The 23,803-nt window shown below is 42.9% G+C and overlaps 2 protein-coding genes across 2 annotated transcripts in view; one reads left to right on the top strand and one right to left on the bottom strand.

Annotated features, from left to right (window-relative positions):
• SHB (SH2 domain containing adaptor protein B) overlaps positions 1-12,294 on the bottom strand; it is a 63,774-nt gene extending 51,480 nt beyond the window's left edge. The window contains exon 1 of the mRNA XM_068176928.1: positions 11,346-12,294. Within this exon, the coding sequence (XP_068033029.1) occupies positions 11,346-12,269 (924 nt within the window). The 5' untranslated portion in view covers positions 12,270-12,294. The remainder of the gene's footprint in view (positions 1-11,345) is intronic.
• The window catches only part of GTF2H2 (general transcription factor IIH subunit 2), a 459,966-nt gene that overhangs the window by 219,803 nt on the left and 216,360 nt on the right, over positions 1-23,803 (top strand). The window lies entirely within an intron of this gene.

Below are 23,803 nucleotides of genomic sequence, written 5' to 3'. Positions count from 1 at the left end.
CCTGCTTGATCTGGTTGAAGGCTTGTTGCTGTTCAGGGCCCCAGTGGAAATTGTTCCTCTTGTGGGTGACCAGGTATAGAGGGCTCCCAGTCTGGCTGTACTCAGGAATGTGCATTCTCCAGAAGCCTATGGCACCTAGGAAAGCTTGTGTTTCCTTCTTGTTGGTAGGTGGAGACATAGCAGTGATCTTGTTGATTACTTCTGTTGGAATCTGACAACATCCATCTTGCCATTTGACTCTTAGAAACTGAATTTCTTGAGTTGGTCCTTTAACTTTGCTTCGCTTAATGGCAAAACAAGCTTTCAGCAGAATCTGGATAATCTTTTCCCCTTTTTCAAAAACTCCTGCTGTGCTCCCCCATACAATGATGTCATCGATATACTGTAGATGTTTGGGAGCCTCATTCTTTTTCAGTGTGGTCTGGATTAGTCCATGGCAAATGGTGGGACTGTGCTTCCACCCCTGGGGCAGCCGGTTCCAGGTGTACTGCACTCCCCTCCAGGTGAAGGCAAACTGAGGCCTGCATTCTGCTGCCATAGGAATGGAGAAAAAGGCAATGGCAATATCAATGGTGGCGTACTACTTTACTGTCTTGGACTCCAGCTCATACTGAAGCTCTAACATGTCTGGCACAGCAGCACTCAGCAGTGGTGTAACCTCATTCAGGCTATGATAATCTACCGTCAGTCTCCATTCCCCACTGGACTTACGCACTGGCCATATAGGGCTGTTGAAAGGTGAACGAGCCTTGCTGACTACCCCTTGGCCTTCTAGTTTACGGATCATTTCATGGATGGGAACCACAGAGTCTCTATTGGTACAGTATTGCCGGCAGTGTACTGTTGCTGTGGCGATTGGTACTTCTTGTTCTTCAACTTTCAGTAGTCCCACCGCAGAGGGGTCGTCTGAGAGACCAGGCAAAGTATTCAGTTTTCTGTTGCCTTCTGTCTCTACCGCAGCTATCTCAAAAGCCCAGAGATGTCCCTTTGGATCTCTGAAATATCCATTTCTGAGATAATCTATGCCAAGGATGCATGGGGCCTCTGGGCCAGTCTCGATGGGGTGTTTCTGCCATCCGTTCCTAGTTAAACTCACTTCGGCCTGCAATACAGTCAGCTGCTGGGATCCTCCTGTTGCCCCAGAAATAGAAATGGATTCTGCTTCTATGTATCTTGATGGCATCAGGGTACATTGGGCACCAGTGTCAACTAAAGCCGTGTATTTTTGTGGGCCAAATATGTCAGGCCATCGGATCTACACAGTCCAATAGATCTGATTGTCCCTATCCTCCACCTGGCTAGAGGCAGGGCCCCTTTATTCCTGGTTGTGGTACATGTTGCTCTCTTCCTGTAAATAGGTTCCTGAGGTTCCTTCAAGAGGATCAGTCATATCATCATTCCTATATTGTCTGGAATTCTGTGTATGAGAGACTGAAGCAGCATTGACTCTAGGTGAGCTTCCTGTGTTAGGTGTTCCTCTTTTCAGTTCACGTACCCGGGCTGCTAAGGAGGAGGTGGGTTTTCCATCCCACTTCCTCATGTCTTCTCCATGCTTCTGAAGGAAAAACCAGAGGTTACCTTGTGGAGTATATCTTCTCTCCTTGGCTTGGGGACGCCGGCTCTTAATGGCAGAGACTCTTGTTGGTTCTGGTGAGATGTGGTAGACTTCTTCCTTGAGTTCCTTTTTTAGTTTCTGATGGCTCTCTTCAATCAAGCTCTGGACTTGCTCAGCCAGTTTTGTTTATACAGATAAGACATGGGTACAATATGGGGCCGTGACAGTGTCCTCGTAAATTCTTAGTTTATTGGCCAAGACGCCTACTCAGTCTTCACCTTCTTTCCATTGCAGTGTTGCCAGGTAACGGGAATATATCTCTGGTCCAAGCTGTGCAAATTTCAACTACATTTGTGATGTGCATTGGACACAATCTGGGCTTTTAGGAAACCTCGTCTACTGAGAAAATTATCAGCAGCACAGCCAATTCCCTCAGGCATTGGATACTTTGTTCCATTGTGCTCCACTTTCCTTGGTGCACCTGGAGGTCTTCTTTACAAAGGCATCTGTCTCTCACATTTGTCAGCAGTCGCTGCCAGAGACTGAGAGTTTCTTGGTTTCTCCCGATCCCCTGGTCAATGACTACATCTCAGGACAGTGCTCCCAGTTGCCTGGCCTCACTTCCATCCAGAATAGTGTCATTGGCTGCAGCATCCCAGATGCGAAGCAGCCAGGTCAGGATGGACTCGTTTGTCTGGTGGGTGAATTCCCTCCGCAGGTCACGCAGTTCACTTAGAGACAGAGAGCGAGTGATGATTTCTGGTTCTGTCTCTTCCGCAGGGTGCGAGGGTCCTCCACAGCTTCATCAGTCACTATGCGGACTGATTTGCTCTTTGATTTCTTTTTCTGAATGGGGGCAACTGCTATTGGTTCAGGCTGTTCTGATTCGATGGCGGTTTGTGAAGAGATGCTGACGGCGCCTTCGATTTCTTCTTCTTCTGTGACAGTCTGTGTAGATGCAGACACTGTTGTTTTGCTTTTGGTTCCTTCCTTTTCTCTGTCAGTCTGCGTAGACGTGGATGTTGTTGGCTGGCATTTGGTTCTTTCCTCTTCTGTGGCAGTCTGTGTAGACATGGATGTCGTTGTCTGAAGTTTGGTTTTTTCCTCCTCTGTGGTGTTCTGTGCAGACACGGACGCTGTTGTTTTGTTTTTCTTTTCCTCTTCCTCAAGAAAACGCTACATCATATTATGTAGTGCTTTGTTCTTAAGCATGTTGCAGGCTGTGCAGAGAAGACAAAACAGAACTAACAACAACACTATGCTGTCCTTGGCATCCAGAGGGAACTCAACTTTTTCAAAAACTGCTGGGTCAACCCTGAAAGGCTGGAAAAAGTAATTCTTTACCTCTCCCCCCAGGGGCTGGGTGCAATTGTTGAAGCCCCAGATGTAGCAGCCTAGATTAGGACAAGCAAACAAAATTCAGTACATTTTCCAAATTTTGTTCATTGTCTCGGAGGTTATCATGCTATAGATATAATAGATCAATAAAGCAATTTTCATACCACACCCTGGTTTACACAGGAGCATTATAATCGGCAGATAATGCCTTGTGTGCGGAAAAATATAGAGAGCCAGATATAAGACCCATATAAGCATGTTAAGCATCATAATGAATAGGCACCTTCCACAATACAAAATTGTAATTCTGACTTTTCTCAGTACCTCCAGCCCCACATTGGGCACCAAAATTATGTTCTGGTTTGAAAAGCAAAACCAGTGAGAGACTTCAAGTCAGAAATACAATTTATTAGGAAAAGAAAAAAAATACATGCAATAATACAAAAGGGAAGAAAACAACCACTGACAGAGTTAGAATACAACCTGACACTTGGGTGGTGGTGAGAGTCCAGACTGGAATGGCCTCAGTCTTCCTAAAGTGGCAGATGTGGTTCTGTCAGATCTTGTAGAAGGGTGTAATCTTCCTCTGACAGTGCAGTGGAGCAAACCCCAGCTGTTCCCAGTGGGAACTGCCTTGGGTCTCAGGGACCCAGATTATATTCAGTCAGGAAATGCTTGTCTCCTCCCTCTGGGTGGAGCATCCCACAATGGGATGATGTAATTTCAACCGTCATGCAGTGACATTGAATGGGCCATTAACAACAGATATCCTCCCGGGGGAAAAGATAAGAAGATAAGAGATAAGGAGGAGGTAGAAAAGATAAGAAGAAACTGCTCACAGATGGGAAATGAATCATATCTTGCATTTCAACCTGGGACACTGGGCAAGCTGTGCCTTTGCCTCACCACCTTCACAGTAAAGAACTTCTTCCTAAAATGTTATGTAAATCTACTCTCATTTTGAGGCCATTTCCCCTTGCTCTGTCACTAGATGCCCTTATAAAAAGTCCCTCTCCAGATTTCTTGTAGGCTCCCTTCAGGTACTGAAAGGTTCCATTTATGGGACCCCAAAGCCTTCTCTTCTCCAGGCTGAACAACCTCAGTTCCCTCAGCCTTTCCTCATATGAGAGGTGCTCTATCCATCTAATCATCATGGTGGCCAACAATGATTAACAATATCACATGGTGGGAGTTGTGCTGTTATTTTGTTTGGTTGGTGTTGTGTTGTATTGGAGATATTTTGCAGGGATATATTTTTTACAACATGATATTTTAGACAAATGCCAAATTTCTCTCTCTGACCTCAAAGAACCTCCAGGTCTCACATCCCAAACATGCCCTAAGCCGATGTTTCCTAAAAAATTATATTTTTACGTAATATTCAGGCAACTAGACATCAGAAACATTTCTGATGTTGAAGCCTGGACAAAGCTCAGGCTGCATACAGCAAGACTGTGAAGTTTGGTCTTCATTTGTTTTCCATGTTAATAAAGACTTCCACTTAGGTTTTCTTCCACAAAGCACTGAATTCAAGAACTTGTAGGATAATCCTCCCTGTAGCCTAAGTACCACTTTTTATTCAAAATAAATCTCACAGCCTTGGAAAACATGCTAATAGAGTGATCTGTACATGGTCAGATTCCTGAAAATACGAGGAAAAAAAGATCAGGGACCTTAAAAACCTTGCTAACAATCAGAAATTTAGGGTAAGATTCTGGAGAACTACCCTACCGATAAAGTGTATACAGAGCCTTTCCTTCTTGTCCTAAATTTGAGTATTAGAAAGACCAGCACTAGCTCTGCCTCTGGAAGGAATCACAGTGGTGACTCATTCATAGTGGTGACTTCCAGAGAATGACACCTCTCATCTAAAAGGTAATTGAAACACAAATTGGGAAATGTAGTGCCTAAATTTCTCAGAGAGTTGTGAACTGATAGTGAGATGCTGGGAAAAAAAAAAAAAAAAAAAAACAAAAAACAAAACAGTATTTAATAACAGGACTTCAAGAGGTATTCTCCCACATACAAGCTTTAGTGCTCAGTGAAGGTGAATTGCTCTTCAGTTTTTACAAGTCCACATACTTACAGGGACAGAACTGAACTGCTAATAAGCTGATACAAATAACAGCTCTTGCCTTCTTGCCCCAACATTTCTCTCCTGTATTCCCAGGCAGTAAATGAAGTCCCCTTCTATCCCATATGTGTTACTGCTTCTCACAGGGTAATGCAGCACTTCCTGCTCAAAGGTGAAAAATGCAGTTGCACCTGCTTTCCCCTCAGAAAGAAATACGTGCTTCCTTGACCCATCCACTCAAGTATTTTAAATTTGAAAATACACCTTCAAGCATTTTTCAGTAGTTCTAAAAGGTATTGAAGGAAGGACAGGCAGAACAATTAGCAGATATTGTTCCCTCTAGAAAACAAAGTTTAAAAAAAATTGTATCCCATGTAATGTCATTAGCAGAATATATTTTGTAAAACAATTTTCCACACTTCCTGGACAATGCACAATTACTCCAAAACCACATTTTATGTCTGTTTCCTTCTAAATAGACTAACGGTAACATTTACAAAAACAGTGACCTATCCACGAAGATCTGCACCACAGTCCTTTCCTATCTCTTGCTAGAATCCACCATTATGCTGTTTCAACTGCTCAGTCTCATATCACTTCCTCCACTTTCAAACCATGCTTAGCATACTGTTAGTTAAGGGTACACCCACACGGACACAGGGCAGCAATGGAGTGAAATTCTCTCTCTCACTGTCAGTGAGACTGGGGAGCATAGAATCTTGTAAAAAACAGACATTTCTTCAGTGATCCAAGCAAATACAATGGTAAACTGGTGACAAGATCAGATTGCAAATTAAAAGATTACATACAAACTTGATGTTGTAAAAGAGAAACACAGCTTCATCTTTTTCCTTTCTAGATCCTTTCTCCTCATTAATCAGGATAAAATACTTACATGAGTTCCCATACAGTTCTTGCTGTGCCTAATTTCTCATTTAGAGTTAGAATACCATTTGAATCATAGTAAACTGCATAACTTTATTTAGCCTATGGAAGGTTTTACTTCCATATATACATTACAACAGTCTTAAAGCTAACAATTGTTGTGCAAGTTTGCCCAAAGGTGGATATGTAAAATAGTATAATACAGATGTCTTTCCTCATCTGGACAGTTTTGAAGAAAACTCTGCAGGTAATAGGTGCGCTATTATGCAGTAGTAAGAAAGCTGCATTTGTGTGCTATTATGCAGTAGTAAGAAAGCTGCATTTATGGTGACCCCAGTGCTGTAGCAGAACAGCAAGTCCATCCCCTTGTCTGAAGGCAGCATCTAAAGAACTTTCTTACAATAGCATTGAGATGCTTACTGCAAAGGTACACACATGATACACTCTTCCACAAGTCTACCACTCTTTCCTTAAATCTCCGGGTCTTCCAACTGCTTCATACTCCTTCCTCTCTCTGCTTGGATCTATTAGTGTCCAAAAGTCTGATAATTTGGATAGCTTCTAAAGCTGAGAGTATTCGAAGCTGTACATACAGTGCAGATGGCAGGCAAACTTGTAACTGAACAGCCCACCGCATCCTTTCAAAAAAAGCCCTGAAGTTACCAAGACTCCAAAGTCTCAGGTCATATCTAAATATCCTCCTGTTCACAAGACTGCTGTAGATCCTTAATCATGAGACTGACATATGCGAAAAAAATTGCTTTTCTAGCTGCATTACAGCTACCCTATAACAACATAGATATGCAGAAAAAATATGACTTCCTGCCTTAATGTATGGCCTTGCCTAAGCAATTCATGCACAACCAGCAGCCATAAGTATTTTTTTTTCTTTTACTCAAAGACAGAGCCATATAACAATGGGAACCACATGCAGAGAGGAAGACTATTTCAGAGTAGAACCAACTGTACAGAGAGGCAGCGTGAAACTCTACTGCAATGGACTAAACATGGGAATAAGACACTGAGGTACATTTGTAGTTTAGGATCTCTAGAAATAATATTCTCTGATACAAATAACCCAAACACTGCTTAGATATCTTTCAAGTGTTTTCTCAGTGCATCTTAAAATACCAGCTGCAAGATTCTCTTAAAAGCACAACTTGTTCTCAGTTTAAAGATCAAATAAAATATAGACCTTCCATACACAGAAATAAGACAAGCATCTGCTCAACTCTGAAACAGTATTTTAATAATATAAAGATATTAATAAGGTTGTACGGAGTCCAATCACTTTTATGCAAGATGTTGGAAGTTCAAAAAGCTAGATTACTTTGCTAGTCTAGGGAAAGGCACCTGTTTCTAACACATAGATAGTGTTTTCAGAACTTTGTACATTAAGTCAGCAACTCTGCTGTCCTGAACATTTGCCTGGTTGGCTGGACAGTTGTCTGCTTGATTGCTGCTGCCGCACAATATTCACACGATTTTGCACTAGATCCACTCTGACTGTGCAGAATCAAGTTATTCTCTACGACATTAGATACATCCTGTCTTGCCATTGAACATTTTGTACTATTTGAAAGTAGCTGAGTGCTTGTTTTACAAAAGTAGATAGAATTGTTAGGCTGTAAGTTTAACTATATTGGAACTATAAGGCTATGCTCTCTAAGTTGAACAGAGATTATAGTACAGCCTGGAGCTAACAATATGTGCATTAATAATAATTAAACTGGACAAAGCTAGCATTTTAAATAATAGGTTGCAGCTATTATGCAACAACCATATTACAACACGGACGGCAGAACCAGCTAAACACACAGCAAGCAGTTGGTAACAAAACAGAAAATCAGAAGTATGAAGACCCCAGACCCCAATGCTGCTGTTTGTCCAGACTGTCATGTGAGGGATAAGGAGTTTGGATTCTAAGTGTAAAACTGCCTATGGATTTATTTTCAGAGTCCCTGTCTTGAGGCACTACCAGATACCATAACTGACCTGTGCCAACAAACCTATCTGATGGAGAAGAGAGATTAATATCAAACATTTTTTTAACACCCGTGGAAATGGATCTGCAATGTCTTCTGCATTCAATATAAAGAACTGTTACATTGTTCTGTCTCCACTGAACAGAGATACTGCAAAATGCTGCTCATTATGAAATAAATGTCTTTTGAAGGACAATATGCTACAAACCCAGCTTTTAAATCTTAAGAACTTCCTGTGATGAAGTATAATGCAGTTTGTTTTTGGGAAGTATCCCAGGTTCTTCAGCTGCAAAACCTGGCAGAGAAATGGTTAGGTTCAAGTATGTAATAGGTGAAAACATATCTGAAGTATCCTTTCACACAGACACTTCCCCCTCAGTTATTACTTCGTGGATTTACACACACCATGTGTGTAAATGTTTAATAGAAGACAATTGCTCAGGAAGATTTCAGCTTATTTCTTTTGATCTCCATTCACAAGTGATTTGCCTAGTGAGCTGGTCTTAAATCAAGTTTCACATTTATTCTTACACAAGTACAGGAGATGCTAGATTGATCCAGAATACAACCACATGTTGTTTCAACTTGCCCACACTCCCTAGCTTTTTTGTGGCAAGCCAATAAGTTAAGCTCTCACAAGCCAGCACTAGAGATGGAAGCCAATAATTTCTTTATCCACCATAGTGGAGGACCTGAACTGCTTCAGCCATTAATTCTAACACACCCTGCTCTCCCTTGTCTGAATGTAAACATCACAGTTAAAGTCCCCAAACCCACCTAATTGTATTACCTAAATAATAAAAAAATCCACCTAACAATTGGAATTCAAAGACATCTGGAAATGATGACTCTCACTGGGCATCTGTTGTAGAGGTTAGTCACCTCACTACTAAAAGGTGCATGGCAATTTGGGTTTGTCTTCTTCAGCTTTAATTGGTATTTCCACTGCTACACATCAAAACTTCCTGAATCCCAGATATATTACATCTCAGTGGTTATTCTACCAGCCTTTGTCTAAAATCTTGCATAATATAATCCTGTCTGCCACCACTTTAAATCTCCATCCCCTTTATTCCCTGAATCAGTTAGTTTACAATTTTTTTTCTCTTCTGGGAATTTCAGCTAACCAATCTGCCACTATCCGTACTTTGCCATTTGCCCTTTATAAGTAACCACAACAAACAAGCACCTCCCTGCATCTCATTCCCATCCCAGTAACTCCTTCAAGTATGACACACAACTAAGCTTTTCAGCCAGTTATTTACTGATGACAAACCACAGAAGATACAAAACTGTTCACTGAGTTTGTTGAAACCCCAACTTCTCACTTCTCCATCAACACATAAAGGAAAACAGCACTCTATCCTTGTAAATGAAATCAGAAAATAAAAAAAACCCACTGAAACAGCAATGCTGGAGTGAAACACAAATATTTAACAGGCATTATTGGATCATTAAACATTAACATACTTCTATGAAGACAGAACTATACAGCACTTAGTTTTTTTTTTTAATTCCTAAAATGTTTACTAGCTTATGCTATGTTACACACAGCATAAAAAAAAACAGTTTTTAAAATGTTTTTAGCATGTCTGTGAATTCTTCTGAGCAGCAGACCTCTAGCTTTGGGGAGTTTTATTCCATCTTTACTGTTTTCCTTACTGTATCTTTCTTAGAGAATTTATTTTCAATTGCTTTCTCCGTTATGGAACTACAGACACTTGGTTAACCAAGTTCCTGATTTTTCTTCCTTAGTGAATCACAGGTGTAGAAGAGAAGCAGTTTCCTGCCAGCCCACTATGATCTCTACTTACCAAGTTCACCTGTCAAACTCTACATTTCAGGGCTGTGAAATAAGAGATTTCTTATCCATTGCTGGGATAAAATAACACAATTGAACAAAAGGCAAGCTATGTTGCATACAAATGCTGTTGCAGGCAGGCACCTTTGGCTTTTTGAGGCACAGGGACAATTTTATTTCTTAGATATATTCAGATTTCCTTCTTGTCACATATAGTTCTCTCTCGCAATAACTGGGAAAAAAATCCGAATATGGCTGAGAATTTTTGCCTACAAGTTTCAGAACCTGCAACAAGGGCTTGGGAGCAGCAAACAGATTTATGACCATTACAAAGCAGTAGGCTACCTAGCAAAAAATATGTATTTTCTAATGAAAATTGCTTCAGTAGGGTCTAAAATTGAACAGTGATTTTTAAAAAAGAAGGAGATACATTTTGCCCCAAGCACTTGTTTTTGCTGAAAGGCCTTCCTTAAAAGAGGATACCTAGTATCAATGTAGGAACTTTAAAGAAGACTGAATAGATTGTACCATATAGTGCAAAACTTAGTGAGATGCTAACTTTTAATCAATCACTTCCACAAAAGAAGCTGCTTCCAGCAGGAGCACATACTAAGATAACAGAATAAATCCTAGATTTTTCACCCTATATCATCACCGTCACAAGAAGATTTCTTTGGAATTCCACCTGGACAGATATAATTTATCAAGTTGTCATGGAAGTGTGGCAATGCAACCATGTTACATGTTTAAACGTGTACACATAGATCATTTAGACTGATAACATTCAGCACATACTTGAAATTCCTGTGATGTGATTATTATCCTGGAGTTGAAAATGCCAATTAACAAAATAGAGAAACCTTTATTTCCAATACATGAGAAAAGCTGAACTATACTCACAAGACCAACACAGGCAGGAGGATGTGCTGTGCTTAAAAAACAATTAATGCCTCTCTAACTTGAGTTCCCAAGTCCAGTATTTTCCAGTGTTGTGTCTAGAATGTTTTGTTACAATTTGAAGTGAATGACCAGTAAAAGACAAGATAACGTTTGCAACCGGGCAAGTATCTACGGAATTTGCTTCAGCTACATGCCAAACAGAAACACAGCAATCATGGAAGTTGATATGCCATTGTAACATAGGACTTTGAACCACGTCACCTTTAACACTGAACTAGGAGGTAAAAAGTTTATAAATATACAAATGACAAACTGTCTCCGTAAAAACAGTTTATTTTTTATATATGACTGCCCCATACCACATGCAGTAGGGCTGAGGCCTCAGCTTGGGGTCACAAGTACAAGGCTTTTCAAAGGGCCTCTACCGCTCCCCAAGCATTCCCCTAACGACTCACACCCGGTTCTGCAGGGGCTCACCGAGAGCCTTGGTACCCATCATGAGGCTGACAGTGAACTGTGCCTCAAAGCAAGGCCACACACACCTGTGAAACCTGCACCATCGGAAGGAAGGTGAGCTTGAAAGCCAAAAGAACAGGCCACCATCACTTCACGTGCTACTCCTGCACATTCCCTGCATGACCTGAAGTATTAAAAAGGGCCAGGCCACCCAATGAAGGATGGCTGAGAACAGCGGCAACTCCAGATGTACAGTGGCTGATACCCTCGCCAAAAATCCTGCCAGGGGCTGATGTAGCCCCAGCCCTACTACCTAGCCTACAGGGGCGCGAACAGGAGCACAGCACTTACTTTATCTTTCATGGCAGAGGGGGCAGCAACCGTCGGCTGCTTGGAGCCCTTGTTGAGCTTCTTGCCCGCGCCGTCGCTGCCTCCACCGCCGCTCTCCACCTTTATCAGCCGGTGCTTGGGGGAGATGTACTTCACGTCGGGTGGCGTCGCCGGGCGGCGCTCGCTGTGGCTGCGGAAGAGGTGCGGGGAGCCGGTGGTGGGAGGCGTGGCGCAGCACGACGAAGAGGAGGAGGAGGAGGAAGCCTTGAGGGCTGCCTCGCCCAGGTCCTCAGGCGCCGAGTAGTCCGGGCGGCACATGGCGCGCAGCTTGCGCAGGGACGAGCCGGGCCCGCTGTAGGGGTCCTCGAAGTCGCGGTCCTTCTGGGCGCGGTAGGCGCGGAACAGGTCGCTGGTGTCGTCGCGCAGACGGCGGCGCGAAAAGCCGGGCGAGGTGTGGTGGTGGAGGTGGAGGTGCGGCGGCCCCTCGGGGCGGGGCGCGCTGCCGGCACCGTTGCGCTTCTCCCGGTAGTCGGGCCTCGGAGGCTGCGGAGGGCTCTTGGTCTTGCTATTGCCCAGGCTGAAGTACTTGTTCAGCCATTTGGCCATCGTCTCTCCTGGTAGTGGCCTCAGCACCGCTGCGCGCTGCTCCCGGCGCCCCGCGCCCCAGCCCCGCTCGCCGCCCGCATGGAGGAGCGGGTCGGCGGGGCGGGCCGGGCGCCCCGCTCCGCGCACTCCCCGCTCTCCTGCTGCCAGCGGCTGGAAGGGCCCCGCCGAGCCCCCCGGCGGGAGGGAGCCGCTCCCGGCCCGAGCCAGGCGCTCGCCGTAGCTCCGCGCCCGCCCCCGCGGCTCCGGGTCTGCCGCGACCTCAGCCCCGCTGCTCCGCGCTGGCAGCGCAGCCCAGCCTGACCTCAGCACGCACCGGAGAGGCGGGGGACGCATCTGCATGCGGGGCCCGCCCACCGCCGCGGCCGGGCGGGGCCGCGCCAGGTACCGGCGGGGCGGTGCGGAAGGGCCGGTCCTGCGCGGGGCGGTGCCGGTGCCGGTGTAGCCTCGCTTCGCGTTCCGGCGCGACGTGATCCGCCGGGGCTTCCCCGCTGCGCCCTCGAATGGGCGGGGAGCGGAGCTGCCGCCGTGAGGAGGACGGAGGCGCTTTTCCGTTCCTTTCCTAGGTGCCTCCGCTTGTCGACTGGAGTTGCCGTGGGAGCCGCAGCCACCACCTGCAGAGTCTGAACTTTGAACTATCTACTACCGCTACCTGTGCGTCTCCCTTCCCATCCGTGGTGGAGTAGGAGTGTTCCAGCTGGCACCTAAAAAAGGAATCGAGCCCTCTTCTTGGCTAGGGCTGATGCTAAACAAACAGGATGTTGTGTATTTTTCGGTAGGTACCTTTCCCGTGTGTATTGCTAGGTAAGGGCTATAGTAAATCAAATGCAGAGATGATACTTGTGTGAATCATGCTGCTCAGCTTCTGTGTTGCCAGAAGGATTTGTCATCTGGGCCACCACAGTCACAGCCACTTATTATTGCTCTTTTAATCTTTCTTCGTCTGCCCAAAGGTAAACATATACTAGAGCAGGTTTTCCCAAGTTCTGTCTGCCCAGCTGTGATAGCCTGACTCTATCTTTAGTCCTCATCCTAGTGCTGATTTGGACTGGTTTTAGGGATTGCTGGAGGGACTGAATGGATGTTCAAGTGGGGATAGGAATACCTGCAGGCTGATCTCTCCAGGCCTATCTCTGGCCTCTGCCACAATAAAAAAGGTAAGCAAACAGAAGAACTACTCAGCTTGACCTGTGGTGCTTCAATTCTACATTATGATCAGTGACAGGAGAGATTTGTTGCAGTTTTGTTCTGTCTACACTACATAGTGGAATGCAATTTCAAATGAAGAGTTAGAGAACGCCTCACAACTACATTTTTTAAAATCTTCCGCTAATCAGAATTCAGACCTATCAATAAAAGAATGCAAATCTGTGACAGAGATTTCCAGAACTATACCTTAATGCGAAGCATCATTTTCCCATTGCTTTATCAAGTCTATCAATGCAGAGATATGAGCAAGAAGGGGAACTCTTTTCATTAAGTTCAAAAATCTCCACAAGAACATTGCAGTTTCACTAGGAGCTGTGGACATGTTCCTAATATGATGTGCTGGTTTTGGCTTGGGTACAGTTAATTTTCTTCACAATAGCTATTACGGTGCTATTTGTGCTGAAAATAGCATTATTAACACAGGGTTTTTGTTTTTGTTTTTTTTTGTTGTTGTTGTTGTTGTTACCGATGAGCAGTGCTTACACAGAGCCAAGGCCTTGTCTTCTTACACTGCCCCAGCAGCAAGCAGACTGGGGGTGCACAAAAGCTTGGGATGGCAAAAGCCAGGACAGCTGACGTCAACCAACCAGTCAGATATTCCCTATCATATGGTATTATGCTCAGCATGTAAAACTGAGGGGAGAAGAAGGAAGGAGGGGATGTTCAGAGTGTTAATGTCTGTCTTCCCTAACATGCTTTCTGCACAGAAGGGTGGCCAAAAATTAGACTTGAGATGCAACCCTGTTTTGAAGATGAGAAAGGCAATGTCATGCACAGTTTGGAGAGGGGTGTGCAGATGTCAGGCACAGTCATGTTTTGCACTATTGTTTTTAATCATTTGGGTGTTGGAGTTCTTTTAACCTTTTTATAATCAGAATAGTGGAGGGAAGAGAAGAGGAAGCCTTTATCTACTTATTACTACAAGTCATCTGTGTATTGCCCTGATGCATTTTGGCAAACACCTGTGTAGCTCCCTGTTGGCATTGTTGAAGCCCAATGTCATACCTGTAAGTGTATTTACACACCCACAGCCAGTCATGAATTATGAGGGCAAAAAGGACTCCACTATATTCATGAGTTAATTTTCTTTATGAAATAAAGATGGACTAGATTTACATACAAAGTTTTTATCTGGTTTTATGGACCCTTTTAACCTTGCTCTTGGCTACATATTCTCTATAAAAAGCCTCGTTCTCCCTGAGTTTGGGCACTGTCCTTGCAATTTGCTCAACATAGGCATGTCTGTATGTTCTAGTGAGCACCTGAGAACAAACTTCCTCCCCTGTGAGTACAGGTTTTAATTGTAATTCCTTCCTGCAGCATTTTCATCAGCTTGTGTGAAAAGTTGCATGCTCCTTTTACTGTCATCAGCAATTTTTTTTCTTTTTACGTACTGAGTGTTGGTCTCCTGTCTCTGCTCAGCATATTCATCCTGTCTGACTATAGAAGTTTTTCTTCTCAGAGCAACTTCTCAGCCTGAGCCTTAGCAGTGTCCTCTTTCTTGACTGGCTAGTACCTGGGTCTCTCAGGGGTTGCAAGACTCCCAGTAGCTGCTGATTCAGGAATGGTATATTCTAAGTCCTTTGTATGAGAGAGATTTTTTGCCCTGTAGCAAGATGAGTCTCAATTTCTATAAAACTCAAAGGATCTTATTACGCAGAAGTCTAGCAGCTCCCTAATTCCTGTTCTGCCAGTCATGGGAGGGGCAAGAAAGCCCCAGGAGTCAAACTCAGCCTGATACTGTCCCTTGTGGCTCAGTGAGGAACCACATTCTCTTCCCGGCATTTACAGGCAGCTTGTGAGGTGACAAGTGAGCAAAACCACATTGATGCAGGGAAGCTTCACTAATATTTCAGAATTTCTCTTAACTTGCCCCCCAGCAGTGTGAGAGATCAGAACTATGGGTGTACAGGGTAACAACCTTAGGAAAACCCAAACCTGGATAAATACCTATGAATGAATAATCTGAATACCTACAGAATAATCTGTAAAAGAGGCATAGCAGGGAAGTAAAATCAAGAATTCCGTTGTCTCTCTAATCTCAGAGATTGTTCCAATATAAATCTGCAAGGCCCACAACATTTTTGCATGTGCACAAAATGTTTTCCAGTCTCAGTCTGCTCATGCAGGTTACACCTATAACTGCAGGACTTCTAGTCCCTGCTCTGAGTCATTTTCACATGGTTTTTTGAAGGAAACAGGCTTTGTCATTTTTAGAACTCTGACCACATTTTTAAGTTCTGGCTGGCAGATTTCTAGCATTTTTTTTTTGCCAAACATAAGGATGTTTGCCAAACATAAGGAAAATGAACTTTTTCTGTGAAATAACAAATCCTAAAGTGTTATCATCTGAATAGAATATCTACTTCTTCTCAGATCTGCATCTCTTAAAGTAGAAATAATTTCACAGTTTGTTTCTACTTACATTTCAATCTTACATTTTGATACAGGCATATCCTTGCACACAAGTCCCTAATTTGTGCTAAGTGTTCACACTCCTCATCATATTAATTTAATTAAATAATGAAGTTCAGTAGCATCTACTATTTGTAAGGAATTTGTAAGGTCTTGTTTCCTCTCATACTTCTGATTACCATGTTTAATAAGTGTTGCAGTACATGCAGTGCATTTCAAATTAAGATAAAGAAGAAAAAGTAGAAGTAACATGCAGAGCAAAGTACTTTCTGTATTAATAGACACTCAAGCAGTGCTGCCAAGTCTAACTTTACAGTTATCTTCCAGGAAAACAAGTCCAAAAGTTTTAGTATTGATCAGCCCTTCACACTGAGATAGCCACAGAAGGATAGAAAGCAGATAATCCCTCTGGTTAATATGGCTTTAGGCTATGCAAAAAAAAAACCAACCCAAAACAAAACAAAACAAAACAAAAAAATCCAGAACAAACAAACCACACACACACAAAAAAAAAAAAAAAAAAAAAAAAAAAAAAAAAAAAAACAACAAAAACCAGAAAAATGTTCTCTTTCTTGAGGCACTTCTTTCCTGGTGACTAGTACCAGATAGTTCAGAAAGGGCTGCATCACACAAATCATACCCAGGAAATGATTAGAGATCAATTTGTTGTCCACAGTCTATGAAAATGCTGAATGTTTTCCTTCTTGTGCATATGTATGACTAAATATAGGAAGTTCTGATTTTAGGAAGTTATTAGGAAGTTCTGATTATTCTACTTTCCAGGGTGACATCTTCCTGGCAATTAGTTTATTCCCAAGTAAGGAGAAATTCTTATACTGTGAGCATGTGTTAGTTATTTAAGTCAAACTAATTTGTCCCGTATTCTAATGCTGCACGGAAAAAACCTAACCAGACATTCCTCTTGAATTCTACTTTTGTGATGATCACTTTGCCTCCAAGAACAAGTTCACATCAATCACCTTTAGTTTTCTTAAATCACATGGGCTGTTCAAAATCAGATTTTGAAGGGTTTTGTCATCAAAAAAAACAGTTATCCTGCAGAATTTGCAAAAGCAGTTTCAAAAAGCCAGCTGGATTTAGAGTACAGGGTGCTTGCAGACATTCCATTTGTCATCTTCTTGCATTTTTTGGTGCCTCTCTGGAAAGCTCTGGCTCAAGTGACCATGATGATCAGCATCATATATTTGCTTTGAGCACAGGTAGTGTGTAGCCATTGGAATTATGTTCTTCAATCCCAGCTACTCTTCAGACAACTGCACATTCTGGCAAAGTTGCAGCTGTAAAAGTACAAGGTTCTCCACGGTTTTTGTCTAGAACCTTGCATTAGCCTGAACTCAACTGGATAAATGGGAGCTCTTTGGTGCAAGGAGTCATTTTGGTGCAAGCACTCTTCCTTGTTGTTTTTTGGGTTTGTTTGTTTTTGGGTTTTTTTCTGCAACTGCACATTGCAATGTGCAATTATCTCAGGATTCTGACCTTCCTGCTCTGAGTTCCAGTGCAACACAGAACCTTCGGGTAGTTAACAGGGCCTCCCACACAGTGAGGAGAAGTTGAGCACTAATATAGAGTGGTAATGAGAGCTCCATTATTGGAAATTGAGACGTCAAATAGAGAGGGCCCTGAATATCCAAATTTAGACTGGCCCAGCTTTCAGCAAGACAGTGGTCCAGAAATATCTGGAGGTTCTGTTCAACCTAAAATGAAGCTGCTCTCCTATCCATATTCTTTCCAGTCCTTGTGTTCCTGTGCTCTATAAGGCAGGACACAGACCAAAAGCCCTCATTGGCACAACAGGACAATTTTCCATATGAATACGCCTGATTGCAACCCCACTAAGATGACACTATTCAATCTTAAATTGAAAATGGTTGTCCTATAATTCTACTTACCAACTGCAACTGTAAGGACAAACTGATTCCTTTGGAGAACCTCAGCAGAATGATGGCACTAGATTGTAATTACAATTAAATATCTATTTTTTAAAAACATCATTTTATTATCAGCATAGTGTAGAATTTTATTATCACAGTAGCACAGGATGTTTTTGTAACTGGTATCAGTGTAGCATGATTTTATAAGTATCACAGCACCAAATTTAAAATCACATCTTAATTCATGTTTCTTAATCACCTGGACTCTCTGCAGATTGGGTGGTTGGCTTGCAGTGTAAATAAAATAATCATAATCTGTAGTCAATCTTCAGAGGAAGCAGACAACAGTGGAGGAATCCCTGGCCCCTGGGAGATTGTGGGTTTTGCTGTCCAGAAGCAGCTGTGATCCAAGTCCCACTTAAGACTTGTAACTTCTGCATTTTACAGAGTGCTCTCTCTGTGTCATGTTACGTTTCATTTTTCTGTGACTGAGCCATCACAACTTGTTTGTCCAGCCACCTAAGACCTTCAAGGCTGTAAGGAGGTGAGAAGGTGGGCTAGTGCCCAGGAACATTGCGGATGATATGGAGGTGGATAAGATTGCCTGGTGTGTGGTATCTTCAAGAACTCATAAAGGGGAGGAAGGGAGCTGACACATGACCACTCAGTCACAGGAACAGCTATTTGCCATATTAAATAGCATTAGTCATGCTAACCATATTGCCATGTGTCAGGAGCACAGGAGTGGAGCACCAGAAACTGCAGGAAAAGAACAGGCCCCTAGATTCAGCAACGAGGGAAATTTTTGATACAGCGCAGGAAGAGATGCAAGATCCTGCTCGCAGTGGTACTGTTGCATTGCTTTAGATACATTGTTCAGGAGCCATAATTTAAAAAAATTACAGTTAAATTCCAGAGCCTTCTGTTAACAAAAAATTAAATGAATTTATACAAAATTTCCTCTTTGTTCTGAACTTATTTCTAGTTTTTGTTCTAAATAGGTTCCTGTTTCTAAATAGGTTTTCTAATTAGGAAACACATCTCGTTTAAAGGGTTTCACATTATATCGTTGGAATGTGTGGAAGCAGCAATTTGGAGATTCACAAAGAGCTACTAGATTTGCTAAAAAATTAGAAAAAAATTCTCCATTCCTTTTAACTCTTGTTCACTTCAGGCTTGGAATACCTAATTACTTTTTCAATATGATAATGAAGAAGAAATCGTACTTTAAAGGCATCAACCTGTGTACTTCTCAAGAAAAATATCAGAATAATATCAGAACATCAGGATAATTCCTCATCAGGATAATCCTCATCATTTATTAATGACCAAATTTCACTGGTCAAAGATAGGAAAGATTTCTTCATAATAAGCTTCTCAGCAGAGGATTAGAACTGAAGCAGAGACAGTTCTGCATGCTAAAAAATATTTAACTGCCTTGATCAATTGCAGGGAATTGAGGTATAGCTCAAGTACAAAGACTCCAGGAAATTAACACGCTGAAGCAAACACTGCAGCACAGTGAGTACAGTCTCAGCAACTGGGCAAGTAAACATACCTCTGAAATACATTAGTGGCAACCACTGGAACAAGAGATGTGAGAAATTTCATAATCTTATTTTCAAATTGGTCTGTATGAAGCAGGAAAGTAATATTGAACACAGGCTTCCAACAAGCAATCCATACAGTAACGGTGCAGTAATTGAGTCTGGATTCTATTAAAATACAAAGTATAACTCTGTAATTAAAGGCTAAATCATAGCAACTGCAAGTAAGATACTGAATTAAGTTTCTAACATTTCCAAATCTACAGTGCAGAGTATTTTTTATGTTATTGGTTATGTTTTAACATTTCCCTAGTTCAAGCAGTACAATGAATGACTCTCAGAAGTTTTGTCCTACCTCATTTTCATGAGGTTTTAGTTATCACAGAAGGAGGAACAGTTCTGCAGTTCAGTTTCTCAGATTGGCCATATGTGTACCGTCATACTGCTATTGGAACATGGGCCTGCAGATTTTGCTCTTTGTGGATCTTATGAAGAAGAATTCTATTCAGATAATCTGTGTCAAGTGTTGCTTCAGCCTCTGAGAGCCAGCAACAGTCATTTCGAATGTATTTGTCTATCTTGGTGCTCTTCTGTGCAGTAAACAGCTCCTATGGTCCTTCTCTAGTCACAAGTTCCCTGATTCACAGTTTTCCTGTCAGGTTCTGAATATCCATCAGGAACACAAACCGTGTTTGTAGCTTCTGATTGCACTGTGTTGACAAAAAGGACTTTTTGGACTTTGGACTCTCAACACCTGCACTTTCCTACAAGTATATTTTGTAGGTCATTTTTCTTGTGTAGCTTGTTGTCGTGGTTTGACACGGAGGTGAAGTTTCTTGGGAAGTTGTGGTCAGGCCAGTCGGTGGTCGGGTTTGGATGCTGGCACCTGGAATGACCACTGAGGGCGTGGGCGTGCCTCTGGGAACAGGGCAGTTGCAGGCGGGAAGGGCGGGGAGGCTTTTTATTTGGTTCCCGTCAGTGTGGAGTGCAGACTCTGCCCTGCCCAGCCTCAGGCTGGGTAGCAGGGTGGAGCGGGGGCAGCCATGCGGCCCAGGCTGAGGTAGGCCAAAGGGTGGAGGGACTGGAACCGGGCCGGCCCCCTGCGGATGGAAGGGTGGAGGATAAATCTGGGATGTTTGTGTTCCCCCCCACCCCGGGGTCTCTCTGGAGAGAGAGAGAAAGAGACAGCGACGGTGCCAGCAGTACACACCAGCAGAGGAGGAGGAGAGGCGGGGGGGGAGGTGCCCAGTAGTGGGGGTTGGAGGTCTGGGCAGAGATCCCAGCCGTCTGGGGAATTTGAGACTCTTAACCCCTTCTTGGATGATGAAAGCTTTGTGAAATATTACTCCTCCTTGATCTGAAGGAGAAGAGATGGCCTGGAAATGAGAGGTCAGAAGAAGATGGGGAAATGAATAATAGTGTGGGAGGAGATGATGGAGTGGCCTTGGCTGAAGTTTTCTTGTATAGCCATAGACTGAACCAAATTCTCCTGCATCAGAGACTGCATTTTTAGGGGGATGCAGTGGAGTGGTGAGCCAAGAGACCTGCTTCAGCACCTGAGAGTGACAGGAATGGAGTGAACAGAGGAAAGTTGAGGAGGGTGTGGTGATGCCCTCTGTCTTCAGAGAAGAAGAAGAGAAGAAGAAGATCTCTGTTCTTGGACCCTCAGCCCCAGGGGAAAATGGGGGGGGGGGACTGTGGTCCCAAAATGAGAAACTGAACTGTTGTTTTTCTTTGGTCCTTGGCAAAGCATCCTTGAAAATAAACCCTGTGAGCAGTCTGTCCATGCACGGTGGTGAGAGCACTGTGACATGGAAAGGAGTGTCACCATGGCAGATTTTTTCCGGGCAGTGCCATGTACGATATGGAAACACCAGAGGTCGCACCTGTGTTTCCAGGGGGTCTGTGGCACAGGAGAGACTCCAGTCTCCCTTGATGTTCTGAGTATTGATTATCTGAAGGGTGGCAACCTGACTGAGGGTCCAAGTTGTGTCTCACTGTGGTTTGTTGGAATTGGGGGGGGGGGAGGGGAGGAGGAATGTTTTGGAAGGTTTTCATCCTGGTTTTAGTGTGTGTGTCTTTTATAGTAGTAGTAATTTAATAAAGTTTTTTTCCCTTCGTTATTAAGCTTGGGCCTGCTCTGCTCTGTTCCTGATCATATCTCACAGCATTTATTTGGGAAGGTGTATTTTCACGGGGGCACTGGCATTGCGCCAGTGTCAAACCGTGACACTTGTAAAAAGAGAAAAATTATCTGTAACCAAGTCAAATACTGAGCAGTTTCATAATAATCAATCTCCTACTGTGGAAGCATACATACAGTAGTTGCTGAAGCCTGAAATTCTGATTCTGTAGAGGGAGATCGTTTGGTGACCTGTATACTGGCACATGCTGCAAGGCAACCAAGACAGCTCTGATTCTTTAATAAATTACTCCTATGTCTTGAGTCGCTGTCCTTCTCTCTGACATTTCATTCCATTGGACTCACTATAAGGTTAATTGCTCCCATTTAGTGTCTGCTGGTTTATGGATGTCCAAATGTGGCCATTTTACATAATGAGAGATTTTGCAATTGCCTTGAGAGTAATCCAGATGCAGATTTACATTTTACCATGCTTGGAAACCATAAAAGGAGTTTTAAACAGAATCAGATTGTTCAAATGCAGTTAAATGGCTGACTTCTCAGTTAGGATAATGTAAGTCACACAAATAATATAATTCACCCAAATGCCAGGGATTTTTCTGCACACACCTATTACAGCCTTTACACTTGGGTTTGGTCTGTCTGAGGTGGAGTTCATTTTCCCACAACAGTCCTCCCAGTGCTGTGCTTTGCATTAGTAGCTGGAAAGGTGTTGACAGAACAGGGTGCCTTGGCTGCTGCTGAGCAGTGCTAGCACAGCACCAGCCTCTCTCTCCAACATTCCACTCCACACAGGCCAGCAGCCTGGGGGTGGGCAGGATCCTGGGAGGGCACGTAGCTGGGACAGCCAGCCCAAACAGACCAAAGGAGTATTCCATATCATAGGATGTCTGTGCAGGCATAAAACCTAAGGAAAGGGAGGAGGAAGGTGTGGCCTTCATTTCCTATGGTGTTTGCCTTTTGGAGCATCTGCTGCGTGTGCTGAAGCCTAGCTTCCTAGGAAGTGGCTAGATATCATTCACTGGTGGGAAATAAAGAATAAAATATTTAAAGGTTTTTCCCCCCCTTTTTTGCACACATGCAAGATTCTCTTTTGTTTTATTAAACTGACTTCATCTCAACCCATGCAAGTTTGTTTCCCATCTTATTTTCCTTCTGCTCCCACTGTGCTGAGGAGAATCATAGAGAAGCTTGGTATCCTCCTGGGTCCAAGACAAGGTCAATCTCCCATATCATTGTTACCTTGAAGCCCCCAGAGTTCACCAAGTTTTTAAAGAATATTCATAGTTTGAACCACAAAGAGACAAGAGGCTGCTGATTTTCCACAGAGGACTTCTTAACAGTCCATGATTGGCAAAGAAACTTTTTTTTTTTTTGAGAAAAAGTGTTGGTGACCCTTGCTATCTCCCTTTAAAACATTCATTGCAAATTCAAGTGGAGGATGTCTGTCAGCTGGGTGTCTGTGATCACTTTTAATAAAGAATGGTGGAATGCAATGGCCTTTTAAATATAAAAAATAGTTTTAGGGTGTTGTATACTTTTGCCTTGAAACATAAATGATACTTTGAACGAATTCAGATTAGATGTTCTTCAACACAACATGAGGTATCCAATCATTTGAATAGTTAAGGTTCGAAGGAACATTTAAAGGTTATCTAGTCCAACTCAGCCCTGCAACACAGCGGAGCTCTTTAATAATAATAATAATAATAATAATAATAATAATAATAATAATAATAATAATAATAATAATGTCCCTGAGCAGAGACATCCTTCAACTAGATTAAGCTGCTCAGAGCTCTGTCCAAACAGATCACTTCTGGAATGGACCAAAGCAAAAAAACCCAGTATTTGCAAAAATTTTCCTGAGGACTGCATCTTTTTAACTATCTCAATTCCCTATAAAATATTATGTGTGGAACAGTAAGCAAGAAGTATTACATCAGCTATTATAACTTGGCAAAATTCCATCTTGCCAGTGCCAACAGTCACCCAGTTTGAAGGAACAGACCTACCAAAACTTGGAGTTATATCTACCTGTTGCTAGCCACGAGACATAATGCTCTGTGGAGAGAAACCATGAGATAAGACTATACATGCAGTCTGCATTTCTCAAAAGCAACAAAAACTTGCTTATTCTTAGTTTCTGGATCAATCATTCATCTTGAAGTAGAAAGTTGGTGCAAGAGAAACTTTTAAAGGGAACTAACAGAGAAACTTTCTCTGCAGGCTATGAATCTCATGGAGCCTTATCTGTGCCACTGGTTCTGACATGATGTCAGAATGTCAGATGTCTGCTGGCAAAAAGAAATAAAGAAGAATAGACTTTGCTACTATTCCCACATGAACAGACATAAGAAATGTGCTACTTGTTGCCCAGAGGAGACAATGTGACAACTGTGATCATAATGCAGCTGCCTGGAAGAGGGGATCTTGAGTGTATGCAGATGCTTCCTCACTTTTCAGTAACCAGTATGGTGGGTTGACCCTGGCTGGATGCAGGGTGCCCATCAAAGCCACTCTATCACCTCCCAACTTCTCAGCTGAAAAGAGGAGAGAAAACTGAACCAAAGGCTCATGTGGCTCAAGGACAGGGAGAGATCACTCACTAATTACCATTTGAAATAAAACAGAATTGAATTGGGGAAATTTGTTTAATTGATTTCTAAT

The sequence above is a fragment of the Anomalospiza imberbis genome, chromosome Z (assembly GCF_031753505.1).
Source record: "Anomalospiza imberbis isolate Cuckoo-Finch-1a 21T00152 chromosome Z, ASM3175350v1, whole genome shotgun sequence".
Lineage (NCBI taxonomy): Eukaryota > Metazoa > Chordata > Aves > Passeriformes > Viduidae > Anomalospiza > Anomalospiza imberbis.
This window is presented reverse-complemented; position numbering and strand designations above follow the sequence as displayed.